The sequence below is a fragment of the Lepidothrix coronata genome, unplaced genomic scaffold, assembly GCF_001604755.1.
Source record: "Lepidothrix coronata isolate B3197 unplaced genomic scaffold, Lepidothrix_coronata-1.0 Scaffold88, whole genome shotgun sequence".
NCBI classification, from domain to species: Eukaryota; Metazoa; Chordata; class Aves; order Passeriformes; family Pipridae; genus Lepidothrix; species Lepidothrix coronata.
In genome coordinates this window covers 3,357,970-3,379,712 of record NW_016690268.1, presented here as the reverse complement: position 1 = coordinate 3,379,712, position 21,743 = coordinate 3,357,970, and the positions used below count along the sequence as shown (strand labels likewise).

The 21,743-nt window shown below is 34.5% G+C and overlaps 1 protein-coding gene across 13 annotated transcripts in view; it reads left to right on the top strand.

Moving 5' to 3' along the window:
• Positions 1–21,743, top strand: part of DOCK9 (dedicator of cytokinesis 9) — a 113,529-nt gene that overhangs the window by 50,147 nt on the left and 41,639 nt on the right. For all 13 annotated transcript variants that reach the window (XM_017821084.1, XM_017821078.1, XM_017821087.1 and 10 more), the window contains exons 7-27: positions 869–1,003; positions 4,523–4,697; positions 5,403–5,470; positions 9,399–9,473; positions 9,568–9,708; positions 10,046–10,246; positions 10,390–10,512; positions 12,909–12,991; positions 13,431–13,553; positions 15,279–15,358; positions 15,443–15,630; positions 15,755–15,820; positions 16,415–16,507; positions 16,760–16,883; positions 17,271–17,392; positions 18,753–18,839; positions 19,492–19,581; positions 19,918–20,033; positions 20,154–20,223; positions 20,363–20,488; positions 20,618–20,689. In XM_017821084.1, the coding sequence (XP_017676573.1) occupies positions 869–1,003; positions 4,523–4,697; positions 5,403–5,470; positions 9,399–9,473; positions 9,568–9,708; positions 10,046–10,246; positions 10,390–10,512; positions 12,909–12,991; positions 13,431–13,553; positions 15,279–15,358; positions 15,443–15,630; positions 15,755–15,820; positions 16,415–16,507; positions 16,760–16,883; positions 17,271–17,392; positions 18,753–18,839; positions 19,492–19,581; positions 19,918–20,033; positions 20,154–20,223; positions 20,363–20,488; positions 20,618–20,689 (2,358 nt within the window). The remainder of the gene's footprint in view (positions 1–868; positions 1,004–4,522; positions 4,698–5,402; positions 5,471–9,398; positions 9,474–9,567; positions 9,709–10,045; positions 10,247–10,389; positions 10,513–12,908; positions 12,992–13,430; positions 13,554–15,278; positions 15,359–15,442; positions 15,631–15,754; positions 15,821–16,414; positions 16,508–16,759; positions 16,884–17,270; positions 17,393–18,752; positions 18,840–19,491; positions 19,582–19,917; positions 20,034–20,153; positions 20,224–20,362; positions 20,489–20,617; positions 20,690–21,743) is intronic.

Here is a 21,743-nt window from a genome sequence, read left to right as displayed (position 1 = left end):
CTCGCGAAGACTGGCCATTATTATTGCCTCTTTTTATATAAAAATATAGGGGTTTTATTTGCCTCTTCATTTAGAAACAAATTCTAATTGTTTCTATGGTTGTCACAATAAATATCTATAGTGTATAATATTGTCAGTTACAAGTATTGAGGCCGTGTTGCTGAGAACACAGCTGCGTAAGGCAGGGCACGTCTCCAGGATGGAGGATTACTGCCTCCCTAATTCGTGCTCTTATGGTGAACTTGCCACTGGCTGCCACAAGAGAGGAGCCCTGAAGAGGAGATACAAGGACTCCCTGAAACAACATCTCAGCCTTGGCCATATTGATCAACATAACTGGTCTACTCTGGCCTCCAATCAGGAGGTCTGGAGACACACCATCTATAACGCTGCTGATGCTTTTGAGAACGCACGCAGAACCATTTTTGAGGAGAAAAGACAAAGCAGAACAAACCGTGTCTTGCCAATACCACCTAAGGAAACTTTCCTCTGTGCCTTTTGCAACCGGATGTGGCACTGGCCTTTTTAGCCACCAGCGCGCTTGTAGCAAGTGTGGATAGAATCCTTCTCAAATCTTCGTTCGTGAAGCCTAGCCGTGATAATATTGTAGAGGCAGTTTTAGATATCCCTCAGTAGGTCAAAAATACTGTCAAATAGTATATCCAATTCTGCTGCAGATCCTCAGAAGTTAATTTTCTTTTAATTAATCATTTCTGGTTTATTTTCTGAGGATACTGATTAGGTTATTTGTAAATAAGAGCTCTTTTTGTATTATCTACTGTGTAAATAGCACTTATGGGTATTGTAATATGAAGATGGTTAATACTGGTGTTGTAACTGCTTTTCTTTCCTACTTTCTTTTCACTAGTCATTTAAAAGAAGATTTTTCCACTTAATCCAACTTGGTGATGGATCCTATAATCTCAATTTCTACAAAGATGAAAAAATATCAAAAGAACCAAAAGGATCAATATTTCTAGATTCGTGCATGGGAGTAGTTCAGGTAATTATAATTATTCTGCCTGTTTTTCAGTTAATTCTATATTTGATGGTAAATGCAATTTCTTTCAAAATACAGATAAATGTTTTTATATGTAGATAAGTACCTCTTATGCAGAGGAACAAATATACATGCTGCATCTTGCAAAAGCAGTGAACAAGATTTCAAGGGGCGGGAGACTGAATTTTTAAAATCTTTCTGAAAAGAACATAAATTACTTGTTGATAACCAGATTTTAACGCAAACGCACAAAGAACCCAAAACTTAAATCATGGCAAATTAATGACAGCACAAAACTGAAGTTCATTTCAGTTGGATTCTGTACTAACATGAGCTGTAAAATTTTTTTCATAGCTTCTTGTGTGGGATTTTTGTTGTGGGAATTGTATTAAATTCAGTCACCCTTCCAGATGCTTTCATTTGACCTTTATACTGTTACTTTTGTGTGCTTTTCTTTATTTTAAAAAGTTAAGGGCTTTGGTCAAATGTTTGTCAGTAACAAGTGCCAAAGAAAAGCTTATTTTTCTTTTTCTTGTGATTCTGTTATGTATTTATAGTACAGCCTGTAACTGTTCTGTTAAGCACAGCATACCTGGAAAAAACCCTTGGGTTTTAGTACTTTTTTTTTTAACTTGCATGGAAGTAGGCAAAGTTTAATAAAAATGTATTTCTTAAATAATATTTTTTTAGTATAAGGTTCTTTGATTTCAACAAAGAGATACAGCAACTGTACAGAGGATTTTTCCCCCAAATATTGTAGTGATGTTTTTGATACATGTTTAATAGCCAATTTGCATTGAAATCTTAGAACTGTAATAAATTTAACCATATTGCGAGTTCTATATACAATTTTACAAAAATTGTTTTGCCTTAGAGGTACAATTCTGGCCAACTCCACTGAAATGAGTTTGATGTGTGTTTTTAAAACAAACCAACAAACAAAAGAGGGGTTCCTAAACTCAGTTGTAATCTCGTCAACGTATATAAATACCTGAAGGGAGGGTGCAAAGAGGACAGAGCCAGGTTCTGCTCAGTGATGCCCAGTGACAGGGCTGGAGGCAGTTGGCACAAACTGAAACAGAGGAGGTTCCCTCCAAACATCAGTTTTTCATTGTGAGAGTGACTGAGCATTGGCACAGGTTGCCCAGAGAGCTTGTGGAGTCTCTTCTTGGAGATCTTCAAAAGCTTCCTAGACATGGTCCTGTGCCAACTGGCTCTAGTTGGCCATGCTTGAGGAGGGAGGTTGGATGAAATGACCACTAGAGGCCCCTTCTAACCTCTAACCATTCCATGATTTTATGGTTTTGGGGTTTAAAACCTGAAAATCTCCTTTTTTCTTATTCATACTTTCATAGTGTTCATACTTTCTGTTCCGTCAGTTCAATTCAAGTAACCTGAAGTTTCCTCAGACTCTTCCAGGAGCTTGCTTTTTTTTTTTTTTTAAAAAAAATTTATTACTGTTCCTTTGTTCTTGAGTAAAACTGTCCTTTGGATGCTTTAGAATTAATAGCTGGCTTGTGTCTCAAACACTATACTGTATTTTACAGTACCGTCAGTGTTCGTCTTGGCATCTGGTCTTCAAAACTGCATGTAAAAATTTGAGACTAAGTTATGAATCAGCATCAGATGCAAAATCAAAACCAGTTAATGCTCACTTTTAAGAAACCAGGTAGTCGTTCAGTAGCTAGAATAATGAGGTTTGAAAATAGCTATTATCTTCACTTGAATTGTTGGTGAGGAGCAAGTAAACAATATTTTGAATTAACAAATATTATACATAATGGGCCTATTCCAGACATGTAATTTTATTATTTTATATTATGTACTGATCTAATTTTATTGTTTTACTGTTACTTATTATTGGTGTTGTATTAGCAACTATAAACTCTTATGGGGGGAAAAAGTGGTAGAAATTGCGTTTCTATTTAACGGAAGAGGAAAATAAAGTGGCCACGGTACTTTGGAGTAGTCTGACATGGAATTCATAGAAATGGTTTTTCTTAGGTAGGCATGCTGCCAGGCTTTTGTTCTCAGAATGAAACTACTTGTTTCAGAGCTAGTCTTTCCACTGAGGGGAGATAAGTTACTATTGCATTCCTATAACATTTCTCATTTCTGTTTTTGAGTTCATTTAGTACACGTGCATAATTATTTTTTCAAAGCCAGTAGATGCCCGAGGGAAAAATACTGACTTCACTAACAGACATTGAAGATAGAGCAGAATATGCTCCTTTGTCAATACTTGTATAAGAGGAATGCTGAATTTGTGCAATAGCAGGGTTTTGTTTGGTTGGGGTTTTTGGTTTGGGTGGATTTTTTTTTCCCCCAAAATTAAATGAAGAGACAGGAATTCCCAGAATACTTTTTGGGGTTTCTGGGTTTTGTTTTGTTGGGGTTATTGTTTTAATACTAAAGTATATTGAGACTTTTCTGATCAGCGACGTAGAGCACATAATATGTGCAGTGTAACTGTTCACACAGACAGCCACATATAAAGTCATAGTTGCTCTAATTTAGTGTCTTGTGAAAACTGAGAAGTGTGTTATGTACCACCTGTGTCAAGATTTTATTCTGTGAAAGTTAGAGGTTACTGTTCTTTGGATTTTTCGTTTACTTCATCACTGATTTCTGCTGGTAAGACTGCCTATAGATCTGGAGTCCATACATATAGATCCATATAGATCTGGAGTACATTTGTTCGTATCCTTCTTAACAGAAACTAATCTTTGGTAGAAAGCTGACTGTTTTGCCAACCAGTACTGAGTCTGTTAATTGAAAAATCTGAAGTACAGTGAAACTAAAATATAATTTTGCATTTAATGTAACTTAAACAAAAATCCCCCAACCATTAAGTCTGTCATATTGTTTATTGTAATGTTTATCTAATGAATTATCAATTTTTAAAATTAAATTGATGATAATACAGAATTTTCATTTAAGATTCATTCCCAGACACATGACTCAGGCTAGGTAGCATTTGAAGGCTTGATTTAAATTGGGCAAAAAGGATGACAGTAATGGTTGAGGAATAAAGGAGGAACTGATTCCCAACTTCATGTATATTTATAAGATTAGCAATTCAGGGCTGATGTTGATTATGATTTTATCTCCGGTATAAAATCCCAGTGTGCAAACAGTTGTCACTCAGATATTAATGGAGTTTTTTGCTTTTTTAATTTTTTCTTTAGTAGATCTTGGTTAGCTTCATTTCCAGATGATCTGGCTACATAAACAATTGATACTTGGAAATTTGATTTTTAGGTTTTTTTTAAGGTGATGGCAACCAGAATGATTAAGGGAAGATGGAAAATGGGCTGTTATCTTTCCTACTTGCCCTTATTGCAGTGGTACAAATGACTTCAGAAGGTCAACTGTCAGAGACGAGAAAGTGTAATTATAATGCACTTGTTCAAAATGTGAAACTGTGTATTTCTGTATAAAACATCTGAAATATGTTTAACTTTCTTTGATTTGATTAGAAAGTATGTAAAGATATTACACAGATCTTTTATTTTCTTATAGAATAATAAGGTCAGACGTTTTGCATTTGAGCTCAAGATGCAAGACAAGAGTAGTTATCTTCTAGCTGCTGACAGTGAACTTGAAATGGAAGAGTGGATAAACACTCTGAACAAAATCCTTCAGCTTAACTTCGAGGCTGCAATGCAAGAAAAAAGAAATGGAGAGTCTCACGAAGGTAAGCAGGGTTTCTAGCCTGAGAATGGATGGGGAGGGAAGCTGGTATGAAACCAACAATATGCGTATCCAGAAGAACCTGTAAGATTTTATGAAAGGTTGTTCTCTTACAAATAGCACAAGTACCTAAAGGGATCATTACAGTTTAAAGTGAGATATCACGTCTTTGAAGACTGTCAGAATTTAGCGTGGTGTTTACAACAAAGCCAGATCAGAAAAGGAGAAGCTTGTAGCTCTGTGAAAGACATTTTAGTCAGTGGTCCCCATTTGACCTTCGAACTGTAAGATGCTTATAGCTAACTGAATGGTTGCTTTGTAAATCCAGTAACTGTTGGAGAGTAGAGCTGGGAACCTAATGAACAGAGGGAACTTGTTTTGAAATCAAGTTACAATGCATAGTGGAAAGAGTAATCTAAATTTTGTGCATTGAGTATCCCCTTTCCCCATGCAGATATCAAAATTAATATTAAAGCTGTGTTCTAGGTAGGATTACAAATAACTGCTACTGTACTGATTTTTGTTACTAGTTACATCTTCCAAGAAGTCACTGCATCAAAATGTAATGATAGAGTTGTCCACAACCTGTTTATGTTAACAGTTGTCATTTTTGAGGGGGTAGGAGATAAAAAAAATAATTTTTGCTATGGAGTTTTGTGAGTACTTTAGATTTTTATATTTATTTTAAAATGTGGTTTTATAATTTCAGATGATGAACAAAGCAGACTGGAAAGCTCATCAAGTAGTTTTGATAACTACTATCCTGAAATTGCCAAGGTAATATATATATATAGTATATGTCAATTTAGGATATAAAGTACTAAACATAAGTTAGCTACATGAACTTTCAGTAAAGGTAAGACACTGGTTTCTAGCTTTCAGTCAGTTTGTGATGCTTTCAAAACTTGGAAGCTCCTTCATTAATATGGTTATTGAGCTTCTTCATTTTCTGCTTTTATAAGCAATCTAGATACTGTCTTGAAGTTGCCTATATAACTCTGGACATGTTATCTCAATCCAGCATGTTTTATTATAGTTTTACTAATTAATTATATTTTGTATGGGTTTATTGCATGCAGGTAAGTCCTTAAGTATTTCTGTAGAAATCTAGTTATACTGAAATCAAGTTTTATTTTTATATTTAAAAAATCCAGAGCAGCTTAATAGAAGTGATGAAGTGAATGTATTTTAAGATGTTTGTATTTATAATGACCTGGCAGGTTCGTGGGTCATTCCTGTAGTGCCATGGTTTTTGCTTTTCAATTTTGTTCTTACAGAAGTGTGTGGAAATTAGAATAAAATAAAATAGAAAGAAGTAGAAAATAAAAGTAACTTCCTCAACCCATTTGCAGACTTTGTTTCAGTTAAATCAGGGACTTGCATGTTGCAATAAATTTTGTGAGTTCTGTAAAGGAGAAATTTTTGTTAAATCACCCAAGTACTGTAATTGGTGACCTTTTCTATTGAAGTTGCAGAATCCAAACTTTTTCCTGTGACTTCCTTTTTCTTCTGTGTAGTGCAGCCTGGAGTCTTGAAACTTTTCTAGTTGACCATGCTCTGGAATGCTCTCTCCTTCTTTTTTGAGGATCTATCTGACCTAGTAACTACTCCTGAAGGAAGCAAAGCTTATGAACTGAGAACAAGCAAACCAAATTCTATCTATTAGGGTAGCTAATATCAAAAGATCCAGTCAGAATATGTTAACAAGCTTTTAACACCCAAATTGGTTGGCTGACTTAATTCTTTCTGATACTGCTTTGTAATCAATTTAGCACATATAAACAAAAAGCTATCATTTGATAATCTAGCTCCAGATACCTCTGTATTTGGAAATGAATTGGGATTGTGGTACATACAATCAAGGTTTCCTTGGAAGAGCTGTAAGCATCAAACATCACACTTACATGAGGCTATGAAAATTTATTTCAGAAACAAATATAAAATTAGATGCTTTTTTTGGTACAGAAGATTATTCTTTCTTTATAGTCAGAGCTATTGTAATGTTTAGGTTCCATATTCCTTACAGAAGAGACTTTAATTCAGGGCTGCAGCACCTGCATATGGCTTTAGTACTACAGTTGCTGCTTCCTGTTTCCATAACCTTTGGGTCGGAAACGTGTAGTTCTTTAAGCTTGGTGTTTTTCTAGTGTATTATTTTTATCACCTCTTTAAGCACTGGCTTTTTTTTTTTTATTATTCCATAGTTATAACCCATTTAAATTTCAAAATAAGTTTTTTTGTTTTCCCATTCTAGTTTATCTGTACTAAACACTACCTTTTAAAATAATGTACGGTAATGTATTGTCCTAGCCTTCTTTTTTTCCTGAGGAGAAGAACACAGAAAAGTCTGCCTGTATGCACTGGTGTGCTGTTTGTGCCTTAACTCAATTGCTTTATATAAATGCCATTTGTTTTGAGGATTTTTTTTGTCCTCTATTCATTCTTGCACTGTCTTTTCAGCTGTTGTTTGGATTTAGTTCTTTTTTTCCCCAGTGGAAGCCTTACAAGGCATTGGGCCTTCTCTTAGAAGAGTTTATAGTTGCTCTATTATTTTTGTTGGTTCTAGGAGGAGAATTTCACAATAGCTGACCTCATATCCTTATGAGGAGAGAGAAATTCCTTCGGGGGGATTGTAGAGCACCTGACAATAGGGGAAAAAACAGTCTTCTCAGGAAGGGTTTAACCCTTGGAGTACATCTCCAAGCCTTGATTTTTCTACCAATAGCTGCTAGTTTATGATATAAATTAAATAAGATGGTATTTTACACTTCAGTGCAGAGATGTGCACGCATATATCTGATTCTGTCTGTCTTTCCTGCCTACTTCACAGTCCTTTTATCTATAATGTAAGTACCAAGAGCGAATGTAGGGCTTTTGGAGTGGGTGTTTGTTTGGGTTTTTTGTTCAGTTGTTTTTGGAGTTGTTTGGTTTTGTTTTGTTTTTTAATCTTAAAATAAAACGAATTAGCCCTCTAAAATAACTGTGTGACTGTTGTGATAAGTGTGCCCAAGTACCTCCTTAGCCATTACGAGTCCCCAAAATTCACTGAGGTGGGAAAATATTCTCTCTGTTTTACAGATGAGGAAATTAAATTAGAGTCACTTATGCTATAGAGAGGGTCAATGACTACATGCATTTTCTGTTCTTGACTTCTGAACACTGCCCCTGATCTGTCAGTCAAAAATGCATATATTCGTCTTGTCTTTAGTGCACAAAACACCAAAACCTCTAAAACTATTGAAGATGCTTTAGCCGAAACAGTTTCTATCTTGCTCTTATGACTAGGTCGTGTTCATCCTCAGTTCTCGCCACTGATTATTGCCTTTGCAACACATGCACACAACTTTTTGCCATCTTTAAACTTCTTCACGTTCCTGTATTTCTCAGTCATACCAGACTTTGCTTTTGAACAAGCAAACTCTGGCAGTACTCCGCTGGTATTGAGTATTTGGGTCGTCTCTTTCACAGCAACTCTTGTTTTTTCTCCTGTGTGTGCTAAAGATAACAAAGTAAATTAAATGAAAGCCATTAGAGCATTTTTACTCAAAATAGCACCTCAGAAGTTTTTTTCTGTAGTACATCCTTTAAACCAGGTTATTTTTTTAAATTTCTGTTATCAACCTAAAAATAGGATTTTGAGCTCTTAGATTATGTTCTTTTGGTTTGGTTTGGTTTTTTTTTCTTTTTCTTGAGACATTCGAGAAGTTGCTTCAAACTCCAGGAAAGCAGATGTAGGCAGTAGATCACTTCCAGCTGATGGTCAGTGATGAGAATTTTGAGTTTGTAACTTCTTTTAACTCATCCAGCTTAATCCAAAGAGAGACACCTGTCTGTAATGTAATACTTTGTATCCCTGTTTAGCTAGCTGCTACTTTGGGAATGGCAGCTCTCCTGCATGGATAATTTTGGGACATACATATGTTCATTTGTCATGTCCTGTGACTTTAAAAATCATAGAATACTCTTTAAATAATACCTTTTTCCAAAAAAGGTAACCTGTGTATAGGGTCAGTTTTCACATTCTATTTTGTAGCACTTCACTTTTGTTTTACTGTTAATAGATGGCTATCCACAAATCCCAGGCAGGATCAGTGTACAGTGAACTCTGCAAAGTAACTTTTAAGTGTGAGGGGTTTATCCTTTGGAAGTTTTGGAGGTTTTTCCAGCTACCCACAGGAAAACCACTTCTTTGGCAATAGAGCTCAAGAGAAGCAAAAAAAGAAAGCAACCAAGAAAAAGAAAAAAGAAAAAAGAAAGGGAGCTATGATAGTGTTTCTTAATTTAGATGATCTGTTGTTTCCTGAGCAATCTTATGTTCTCAGGATAGCTCTGAGCTTTAACCTACAGTCATAATTTATTTTTTCATTTAAATAAAATGATGTTGTGAAAGTCATTGTTTAAGGAGGCAAAGTGCTATATAAGTTACGCTGGAGTATACTTCCCATGAGCTTGGAAGGTTACATGTTCCTAATGTAAGTTTTTAGATTTCTAGGCCTGGAAGAAAGCCTTTAGAGGAGAGGCTCTCACTTTTTACTTAGACATGGTGGAGCAATGTAAACTGAGGAGTTACAAAGCTCAGTAATGGAGAAACAAATGCGTGAATTAAAAATGTGTAAAGCTTTGAACATCACAGAAAAGGGATGACACTGAAATCCACTTTTATTTAATAGTACAATACTAAGACTTTTTTTCTTATTTTGAACAGAGTACCAGGGAAGCAGAAATCAAACTGAAAAGTGAAAGCAGAGTTAAACTTTTTGCCTTGGATCCAGATGCACAGGTTAGACCTCTTAAAAGGAAGCAGTGGTTTTTTTATGTTGATCATTTTGAGATGAAAAACAACTTACTGTAATTTTTCTTTTCTCTTTTTAAAGAAACTAGACTTTTCTAGTATTGAACCAGAAGTGAAGCCATTTGAAGAGAAATTTGGAAAAAAAATTCTTGTGAGGTGTAACGATTTATCTTTTAATTTGCAAAGCTGCGTTGCAGAAAACGAAGAAGGACCAACAACAAATGTAAATAATTATTCTAATTACTCTCTGTTAATATGTTAATGAATGTCTTAGTGGCAGGGATTCCTTGCTGTGATTGAGAAGTTTGTATTATGGGGATTTTTTTTCTACTCTTTTAAATCAAAATGAAAGCCTAAATCCTACAAAAAGTAACTTTACTAATATTTTTGCTGCACAATGGAGAGAGAAATTTTTCTTTTACTGAATTTTACATCTTGTCGGTAATATCTAGAGTGATGGCTGTGTTTATGAAAATGTTACTCATCTTTCTTTTGTGCACATTTTTACAGTGATATGGATACCAGCAATGACACTTGATTCTTTTTTTTTTAATGTCTAGGTAGAACCTTTCTTTGTTACATTGTCACTATTTGATATTAAAAACAACAGGAAGATTTCAGCAGATTTCCATGTTGATTTGAACCACCCCTCAGTAAGGCACATGATACCCAGTGTACCTCAACAAATGATGAATGGCAGCGGTGATAGCTTACACAGAATTCAAGACATTCATGAAACTGTGTTACAATATCCAAAGCAGGTAAGAACTAGTAACCTAAAGAATTAGTAGGATTTTGGATACAAGAAAAGAGTTTTCCTATATGACTTGGATGGCTTTCTATTATGTGTTGTAAAATGTCGCCTGCATTTTCCTTTTATATTTATTTCTCATTTCATTTCTAGGGAATATTCTCAGTCACATGTCCTCATACTGACATTTTCCTTGTGGCTAGGATAGAAAAGGTATTACAAGGAAGTGTTACACATTGTGCTGAACCATATATGAAAAGTTCAGATTCTTCAAAGGTATGTTATTTTCTTCTGTGGCATGAACAAAATACTGAGGCAAAGCAGGTTGATTTTGAATTAGTAAATATCAATCAAAACCTTAGTTGTTTTCTAGTAAATTCAGATAACTACAATTTAGTCAATCAAATTCATTTATTACTAGTAACTATTATTACATTATAGATAAAGTCTAACATTTTATTTGAAACATTTATTTCACTTTTTCTAATTGTGACAATCTGTGATTTTTATAATGTCTTTAAACTGCTTTGACAAAAGTGTATTGAACTTCAGTGTGAAAGTTTAGTTGAAAAATTTTGAACAGTGAAATATTGATCATAGATTAACTGTATGTCTCTCTTAGTTAATGCATCTTATGTACTATATCATTGTTGACTTTTCCTTTGTCTCACTTTCTGGTGCCCATAGTTTGCTGGAACTTTATCTGCACTCTTGATGTTTTTTTCCTTCAGAACCACTGAGATCATTAAGCTTTTGGTTTTATGTATAAAATGCTTTGCAGGTTTGAGAGAAGTCGAAATCACTTTTAGAAATAAACCACTGAACCATCTTAAGTTTTCAGGAGTCTCAGATGACAAAAGATTTTAATGTTCTCTGAAATCTATCTACAAAAAGTTTTGTTAGTTGCTACTTCTTGTTTGTCACTGAAGAAATAGAGGTTTGATTTTGTTGATTTACACTTAAATAGCTGGGCCAGGATATTAGAGAAAAGTGTTTTTTAAGCACTGTCAGCTACTGTTGACATTCTTCCTGTTTTCAGCTAGTGAAAGGGAAGAAGGAATGGTTAACTTTCAGTGTCTGCAGAGGAACAGTGCTCTTTCCTACGGATTTACTACTGGCCAAGCTACATGTAAAAGACCCTGTATTTTTCACTTGGTCTTAATATAGATCAACCTACTGATTTGCTTTTCCAGGAATGCTTGAGATTTTTTTTTTCAGCTATTGTTGGAAAACAGCAGCTTTGTATTTTAGGAGTCTGGTTTTGAAGTGTATGCTGACTGTTACTGAAGTTAAAACAAACCTGAACTGAGTAGCTGATTTTGGTGGCCTTGGGCTTGAGCCACATAGGAAGGTTGAGCAAGCCCAAGTGTTCCCACATTTGATGCTGCAGGCTAGACTTGTGCTGCCCTGTGCTGCAGGAATAGCCAGTAGGAACACTCTTGGTTATATTAACTTACGCCGTCCATTTCTGGTGTTCAATTGCTCATCATTTTATACAACTGAACACTTAGTTTGAAATTTGTTTCAGTTCTTGTTCGTAGGGATTACAGTGTATTAACAACAACAGAACAGCACTAGTTATATAGGCCTCCATTTGTATCAGTGCAATGAGCAAGTTCCTGTTCCCTGCAGAATTACTACTCTGGACAAGGAAAAGGGAAAACAGAAGTAGCAAATTTTGTAGCCAAGGAATCGCTTGTTCTCCCCTTAAACATTGATTTAATGATGATTACTTATCAAGGTTTTATGCTTCCAAGTGCCATTTCCCCCTTTTTACAGGAAAGGATAATAGAGATTTGGCTCAAACACAGTAACAGAATCAGCTCTTTATAATGTCAGCAGCATAGATCAGACATAATATTCAGGCAGTTTTACTCTGTAAGTTGTTTTGTCTCTGACAAATAATTTTGCTCTGACTAGACACATAGGAGAAGCTGATTTCTGGAAAAGAGAAGCCCACTGCTCTGTCAGAAACTTCTGCTTAGATCAAGTGGTTCAGCTCAGTGTTGAACATCTCATACCAGTGCATTTCTAGCTCTGATTGTTGTACATGTTGGCTGTATATAATGTAATTTTTTGTTATTTCAAAAGCTAACAAAATAAAAAATTTGAACTTTTAATGAAAACAATATTGCGATGTCACTACATAGGATGGTCCGTGTGCACAGGATTGTACCTGTGATCTTCATAAAACTCCTCCCCATATTCTGTGTGTATTTGTAATACAAATATTGCAGAGTATTGTAGTATTTATTCTGCAGGAATGTATTCTGGTACATAGGGTGGGTGGTGAATAGGGGAGCAAATGGGAGTTGAAATGTTTTTTTTTCCTGGAGTTTGAGTTTTCTCTTAAGAAACAGTTGATTTTTGCTCTAGCTTTCCATATAAGTTTTGTATATAATAATTTTTTTCTCAATTAAATATTTATTATCAGGGGTGTAGATACGTCTGTGTTTTCACCTGTGAAATGCTGTGAAATGAACAGGCTGTGCTTAACCTGAAATGAATCATTAAGAGGCATTTTCAATTGTCTTTCACTCACATACTTAGGATTAATCTTCTAAAGAAGATTTTCTAATTCATGTCAGTGTCAACATATGTTTTTTTTCTTGTGTACTAATGGTGCAAAAAATTTAGCTTTTCAAGCATGGCATTTCTCATGTCCCTTGCAGGTTGCACAGAAAGTTTTGAAGAATGCTAAGCAGGCATGCCAGAGATTAGGTCAATATAGAATGCCTTTTGCCTGGGCAGCTAGGTAAGGACAAATCTTGTCAATCGGGGTTTTTTTCTTGACTTTTCTCTAACATTATTTTCTGCATCTCCCTTCTTGTAAAACTTAATGTGCTATTTAAATTGTTGATTGTTTTGCTTTCAATTAACCAAAGCTTCTGACAAATTTACACTTCAGCTCTGTAGTAGGGAAAAAAGTTATAAACATTCATTACATTATTATTTAAACCATTAAATATTGCCAACTGTTTTCTATTGACAATATTTTTTTAAGCTACTCAGAATGAAGTGGTTCACACTTATTTGTTAGACTGAGCTATTTATATGTTAAAACTCACCTACAAGAGTGTTAAATGTGTAATATGGAGGATGGTGCAGTATTCTCTGATTTCTAATAAAGAAATTTCCTGAAGTTTATGAAGCACTTTCATAAACTCAGCTGAAGGCAAGACTTTTACTTTCAGGACGCTGTTTAAAGATGCCTCAGGAACTCTGGACAAAAATGCAAGATTTTCTCCTCTCTTCAGACAAGACAGTAATAAACTCTCAAATGAAGACATGCTGAAATCGTTAGCAGATTTCAGGAAGTAAGTCTAATTTTCCCACTTTGAAAAACAAAACCAAACCAAACACCTGAACACCCCCCATTCCTCACCCTAAGCCCCCTCATATTTCGTTATGTTCTTGAACTGGAGCATCTAATATTTTGACATATGTATTTGTATGTCTTTAATTTCAAAAATGGAAGCTGTATAAATATAGTCAAGACCTTCACACAGGCTGCAGATCCTTCCTTTGCAGTGTTTGGGGGCTCCAAGCAGGACCGAAGTATTATGCCACGTGTAACATGCAGTCAGCATCATAGCCTGAAGTAGCTCTATGCTAGGAGTTATACTCACAAAATATGCTCTTCTGGTTCTCAAAGGAAAGCAAATATGAGCATAAATCATCTGTTCACTGACCTTGGACAGAGAATGCTAGCTCTCAGGAAAAGGGATTCAAGCCAGTAGCTAGTCCATGTTCCTTGGGAGTGCATGTCTCAGGATGGCTAAATAACAGAACGTAGATTATTTTTTTTTTACAAAGTATTCTTAAAGACTTCATCAGTTTGTGTGCAAGAATGTATCACCGACAGGTGATCATATTCATAAAGTTGTTAATCCCCTTATTAAATAGGATGTAAAATAATAGAGCAGTCTTTGCTGCTTTGCAAAGATGTTTCCACTTGTGTTACGATAGAGTTAGCTGGAGTGGTATTGATTTGAATGATCACTAAGCACAAAAGGCTTGGGCTGTAGTTTATTTTATTCTTGCTTAACAAATCTGATAAGGAGATGAGGTTTGTAAGAGTTATTTTAATTCACTTTTAGCAAGTGTCTTAAAATTTCGTTGAAGTTTATGTAGCATTGAAATGGCTGTGTACTGATACTCCTTGCCATAAATTGAAACTAATAGTAAATTAGCTTGCCATGTCATTTTACTTTGTGAATTAAGAAAATGCTTTTTTTTATTTCAGCATCCTGTTTATGGAATCATGTACAGTATATTTCACAGGAATTATAGTAAGAAATAGGTTATAATGTCTGAGACATAGATGTTGGAATTGAATCCAGATGCCAACCTGAAGTTGTTTGCTTCACAGCATGGGATTGCATTTTGGGAAAATTTTGCACCCACTTGCTGTGCAATAATTTAAAAAATCATGCTGCTAACTATCTTTACTAATAAAGGGTTCTGCATAGTTTTACATTGGAAAATACTTGTACTTCAAATCATATTTCTGAATTAGTTACATGATAACATATAAGAAATTTCAATGTTGGCTAGTTTTGCAGGGTGAGTTTTTAGTCTAGAAAAAGGAAGAGGTAGGAACTTGCTGATTTCTCTTCCCTCCCCAGGTTTACCCTACTACCATGAGTGCTTATCACTGGCCATTGAGTTTTAAAAAACTTACTTGTAGATCCCCTCTTTCCTGCAAATGATAGTAAGTTATTACATGGCAAACAAAACCTATCTTTGTCAAAGTTTTTCATTTTGATTTAAAGAAAGAAGTCATTCTTTTTTGTGACTTTTTCCACACTTTTCCACATAAAGCCTTTTATATTTTCCTGAGAATTTAAAGGAAAAGAAAACTGTGAATCTAAGCAAAAAAGACCTGATCAGTCATCCACCCTCAAAACACCTTTCCTCTCATACTCCTATTTCAGGATATTACTTTTGCCTCTGTTTCCTATGATCTTTTTTTGCTGGTATTTGATTTGCATTTAGCCTGACTTTGAGGTGTTTTGTTTTTTTTTTTTTCCTTCCTATAGACCTGAAAAGATGGCCAAACTTCCTGTTATTTTAGGAAATCTGGATGTTACAATTGATAACGTGTCACCAGATTTTCCAAGTAAGTATTAACAAACACTGTTAGATGGTCATTCAGGCTCTTTCCTCTTTGTTTTTTTATTCGATTCTTTTAATGTGTTTTCAGATTATGTTAACTCATCATACATTCCCATGAAGCAGTTTGAAAACAGCACCAAGACACTAACAACATTTGAAATAGAGGAGTTTGTTCCCTGTATACCAAAATACACTCAGCCTTTCACCATCTACAACAATCATCTTTATGTTTATCCAAAGCACTTGAAATATGACAGTCAAAAGTCTTTTGCAAAGGTGAGTACAGGAAAACTGTACCTTCTTTCTCAGGTTTGGTTAAGATTGTTTACAACTGAGATTTATTTCTGTGATTATCCTTATGATTAATTGTTTGGGTTTGTGTTTTTAAATACTGCTTTAGGCTAGAAATATTGCGGTGTGCATTGAGTTCAAGGATTCTGATGAAGAGGATTCTTTGCCTTTAAAGGTTAGTCTTTTGATTTTTTAAACAGATGAAAGAAAATAGTGAACAGGTAGCTAAGTAACACAATAGTACTGGATTAATTGATCTGGTTTGGGATGGTGGCTTCTGTCCTTTTGCATTTGGCATAAGAGTAACTTCTGGATGGCTTGTTTGTTTTTGATATAAAAGATTACTAAAGAACCCTCAGATCATTTAATTTCTTTATATCAACAAAAATTCCAGGAATAAACTTGTTGCAGACAAGGGTGGTTTATGCATACTCCACAGCAAGTTGAAACAGCAAATCTTTAGATCAACTGAAGAACCAAGCTCCATATTTATTTATGAGCCATCAGAGTGTATAAAAGGTATCTGGAAGTAAAAAAAAATAGAGAAATGTGTAGACATCTTGAGGTGAAATGACAGAGTCAGCTCTACTGCACAGCAGGCAGACTACAGATCATGTAGTCTGATCCCTGATCAGACTGTTTCCTTTGCACAGATCCCTGTCATTATGAACACAAGTTAATATATTTCAAATTCTGGGTGAAACATTCTAAGCTGAGAGTGAAAAAAAAGGATCACAGGGTTTTCTGTTCTTTTTCCCTTTCTTCTAAGTGTATCTATGGTAGGCCTGGTGGACCAGTATTTACAAGAAGTGCATTTGCTGCTGTTCTGCATCACCACCAAAATCCAGAGTTTTATGATGAGGTAAGCTACCCTTCTGAGCTAACTTTTACTGGGTTACGTACTAGGTAAGTTTCAAAAATACAGGAAAGTATTAGAGGATTGCAAAGTTCTCAGTTAAGTCAGATTCCCCTTTTCACTGTAAGTAAATTTTTTGGAGTTTTGTATGTGTGATTCTTGATCTTGCTTCAAATAATATATAATCTGGAACTACAACCAGTAACACATATCAGTGCTCTAGCTGAAAACTTCTACAGAGACTTCTTTGCCTTTCAGATTAAAATAGAATTGCCCACTCAGTTACATGAAAAGCACCACTTGTTGTTCACCTTCTACCATGTCAGCTGTGATAATTCAAGCAAGGGGAGTACAAAGAAGAAAGATGTTGTTGAAACACAAGGTTTGTACACTAATGCTTTACTTTCAGTAACTACTGGGGAAATTTTTTGAAATGTTCTTATCTGTTAACCTGTGACTTCTGTGATCCATGTAATGCTTCCTACTTACATTATACCGACTGAAAGACTACATAAAATATTTCTTCTAATTTAAATGTTTCAAATGTTGGTTTAGAATGTTCATCAAATGTATGGTGTTCTTGAAACTCAGTGACAATTTATCTGCATTTTTAATAATTTCTAATTGTTTGAGTTCAAATTGTGTGGCCTTTACAGCAATGTTTTCTTGTTTCTGAATTACATATCAAAAATATTCAGTAAGACTTTTGTAAGGGTTTATGTTAAGTTTCATCAGATATTTAAAATTACTTGCCTTTCATCTTCCATAGTTGGGTATTCTTGGCTTCCTCTGATAAAAGATGGAAGAGTGGTCACCAACGAGCAACACATCCCAGTATCAGCAAATCTTCCATCAGGCTATCTTAGTTATCAAGAAGTGGGTGTTGGAAAGGTATGCTATATGAAATTGCTCTAATCTTGGAAAAAAACAATGTGGAGAGGAGCTTTGATTGTAGTTCCCCAGTCTGATGATAAGATTTAAGTAATTTTCTAGTAGAATTTATTTTCTTTTATAGTTGAAATGGAATGCTTTGCAAAAGTTAGATGTCTGACTAAGAGGAAACAAACTCAAAGAGAAATGGGAGACCAAAAAAAGAAGTATTAGGGCAGATTGATTCACATTCTTGTAAAAGTCAGGAAGTTAAGTTGTTACATATTTATATTTGTTATTATTTAGCCGATGTACTTAAGAAATGCTTAAGTTTCATTTTCTGTAGTAATTATTAACTAGAAGTTACAGTAATTTTTTAAACATATAAAACTATTTGAGTTTATGAAGGTATGCAAATAATCTGAAGTCCTTTACTAAATTTTTTTTAGCATTTCATGCTGTCTCCTTTCAGTAAGTCCTTTATTCCTGAAAAAGTCTTATTCTCACATCTTGATTTTTGTGATCTTTATGCTTCACTAGTAAAATTTATGGTTGTATTTTTCAAAGCAGAAAGCTTGCATAATTGTAAGTCATAAAAATGATACCAAGGAGGATACAAAATGTGATAGGGGATTTGACAAAGAGATTGAAATGCAGAGACAAAACTGACTAATTTTGGAGGAAGAGACCTAAAATCAACAGCAAGAGGTGCTGCTCTCCTCCTGTTCTGCCACCTGTTCTTTTTTGAACTCTGCTGTAAGCTTTCCAACCATCGTCTCCTTCACATCTTTCATCTTTTCACATTGTAGGTTTATTCTTTATGCCTCTGCTGTTCGTCTCTGCTCATGCCCATGGGTTGAATGTTAGGACCAATATGACTAATTGTAGATCTAGCAGTAAAATCTCTCCCTAACTGGTTGTCAGGGTGAGCATTCCCATTCTCAGTTCTTTGGAAATGGGATGGGAAGGAAGCACTGGCTGCTACCTGTCAGTGACATATATTAAGCTTTAAACTGTGTGAGTGTCTGTGGAAATTCTTGTGTTATGTTTCTCAGAGAACTAGTACATAATTCTCTCTAGTCAGAAGTTTCTTTGCAGTTGTAGGGGAAACATGAACTCTATGCTGTACAGAGAATCAATTCTGTTAGCCATCGGGGAAACTCCTGTGGGACCTTGGAAAAAACATTTTAAGCTCATAAATGCTTTTGGTAATATTGCCTGCATAATTTTCCTTTTTTTATGACTTTATTCATTGCACACATTTCTTCAAACTTTTTTTTTTCTTTCTAAGAAAAGTGTTGTTAGTGGTACTATGAACCAATTGTTTTACTCTAATATACTGCTGCATTATTTTACTTTTCCCCTTCATGTGTGCATGCAGCATTCTGGTCCTGAAATTAAATGGGTAGATGGAGGCAAACAACTGTTAAAAATATCCACTCATCTGGTGTCAACTGTGTATACACAGGTGAGTTATAAAACAAATTAAATTAGAGAAAGTTTTAGGAATAATGTATGTTTATTGTATGTATTTACAATATTTGGGAAGATTCTTGAACTCAGTATGTTCGTCTCTTACTTTTTTGTCTCTTGGACATTTCTCATGGTATCTTTCTTTTACATCAGCTGTGAAAAAACAGAAGATCTTAAATGGAAGCTATTCAAAATATCAGCCTTTTGTCTACCACCCTCCATTCCAATCTGAATTTTCCAGATAAGAGGTCATAGTTTTCTGAAAGCTATTTACTGGCATGTCTGCAATGCAATGAGTCCTGTTATACCTGCTCATAAAAAACATATTATGATCAGTTGGGATAACTAAGTATGCTGTGCATCAGTTGGAAGCAAATATAAGTGGCATTTTGTATAATGGGTATTCAAGAAACACTGGAAATTTCATATATGGCTTAAAAAATATCAAAATATTAAATAAAAATATTTAAAAAATATCAATGTTACTTATAGACTAAATAAGTCTTCATACTTCAGTAATTTTTGAAAACTGAATCTATGGACAAAGATATGGATTTCTACATATAAATATTTTTAATGTGTTGTGTTTCAGATTATGGATAGTAATGTTTAATTATTTAATTTATTGTTCTTTTTGTCTTTGACAGGACCAGCACTTGCATAACTTTTTTCAGTACTGTCAGAAAACAGAATCTGGAGCTCGTGCACTAGGAACTGATCTTGTAAAGTATCTTAAGGTATAAAATGGCAGTGAATAACAGATTATTTTATTTATTTATGCTTTTCCTTTAAACATTACCTAATGTGCATTTCAACAGAAAAGTACAAGTAGGTACTTCTAAAATGCTGTTAATAAAACCTGATTTTTATCCCTAATTTACCTTAATGTAGAAAACATTTGCTGAATATTTATACTGGAAAATAATCTCAGTTGCTTTCTGTGCAGTATTTCTGGTAGTGTGCAAACAGTGTGTATTTTTGAAAAAAGACTTGCAATAAATTTTATTGTTTCAGAACTTATGATTTAAATGCCTTTTAGTCAAGAGAGTGACAGTATCACTACTTTCTTTTAGAGCCTTCATGCTATGGAAGGCCATGTGATGATAGCTTTCCTGCCAACTGTTCTCAACCAGTTGTTTAGAGTTCTCACTAGAGCAACTCAAGAGGAAGTGGCAGTCAATGTGACAAGGTAAAGAATTTTAAGTTAAGTGATGACTGGGTTATCACATAAGTCTATAACTGAGTAGCATTTTTGCTGCTGCAGTCATAGTTTTCTTTATAGGCTTACTTGGTTTTGACTTCTGTTTAGGGTTATTATCCATATTGTTGCTCAGTGTCATGAAGAAGGCTTAGATAGCTACCTGAGATCTTATGTCAAGGTAGGTAAAAATAAATTGAATGTTTCCTTTTTTTATTTCCCTAAGAAAGAGTATATTTAATTTCAGTTGCATATATTTAATGTCAATTTTCTCATATTACATCATAATTTCATATTAAATTCTGGTTTTCCTCCCTAAGTATGCTTATAAAGCTGAACCCTATGTTGCTTCTGAATATAAGACAGTACATGAAGAACTGACAAAGTCCATGACAACAATTTTAAAGCCATCTGCTGACTTTCTTACAAGCAACAAGCTACTTAAGGTAAATATTGAACTATACTTCTTACCTTATGTTCTTATCTGGTCATAACTGAGGAATAGGAACTAATTGTATTGAAATAGTTGTTGAACTCTTGTGGCAATTTCACAGAATGTTTTCTTTTCTCTGCAGTATTCATGGTTTTTCTTTGAAGTTCTGATAAAATCAATGGCTCAACATTTGATAGAAAACTCTAAAGTGAAGGTATGTCAACTTATGCAAAAAAATGTTATTCTGAAGAGAATTTTTATTGTCTCTTCTCCAACCACATATTCTAGAGAGAATTTGTATCGTCTCTTCTCCAATCACATACTTTTATTGCATGTTAGAAGAAACATGTGGTTTTGATTTCTAAATAGTAACTTCATTTGTAAGAAAGGGAGAGAAAGAGGAAAACAGCTGGAGAAATCAGTTGAAACATTAGATAGAAAAAACTTCAGGGCTATATTCAGCATTACTATAAAAGAATAGAAACCTGTAAAATCCATACAGTAGAGCAGTCTGTGTAAATCATCAGTAGAAATTCTTAATTCTTACAGTACAATGAAGTTGGAAGCAATAGTTAACACTGTGGACTTTGATGTAAGCACTACCCCAAAAAATGTGGGCTTCTTCCTGAGCAGTACATTAGCTGAGCTATAAAATGACACAGAGAACAGTGAGTCATGAAGTTTACAGTTTTCTATATACAGAAGGAAATATTGATATTTAATGTAGTGTTATCTTCTAAACTGGAAGGAGAATGCTAAAATTTTAAAAATGGATTTTTTCTACAAAGCCTATAAGCAGTGTTTTTGTGCGTGGGTGACAACTTTTTAGTTTGCTTACTTCTGTATTGAAACAAGTCTTGAAAGTTTCAAGTATACAAAATAGTCCCAGCTGAGTAACATATCAGGTTCTTGTGAAATCATTATCACTATTTTTACTGTGTATTTAGAACATAGCTGGAAGTGTGAAGTATACTGGGGAAAAAATAATAGGACAATGATCAGGAAAAAAGCTTTATAGTAGTGCACTTAATACTCTGTGGTGCGATCAGTAGAGTTTGAGTCTCAGTTCAACTAACCTGATTGTCATCTTCTCCGTAATGTGAAAAAGAAATCTGCAGAACTTATCTCTAGTTTGCAAGTAGTCTCACTCCTGAACATTGCTTCTTGATTTACAAGCCCCTTAAATATTTTGCTAGCTTCTTTTCTGTCTTATTAGGTAAAGTAATCAATGCAACATGTGTTCACATATTTCCTGCTTATGAGATCTG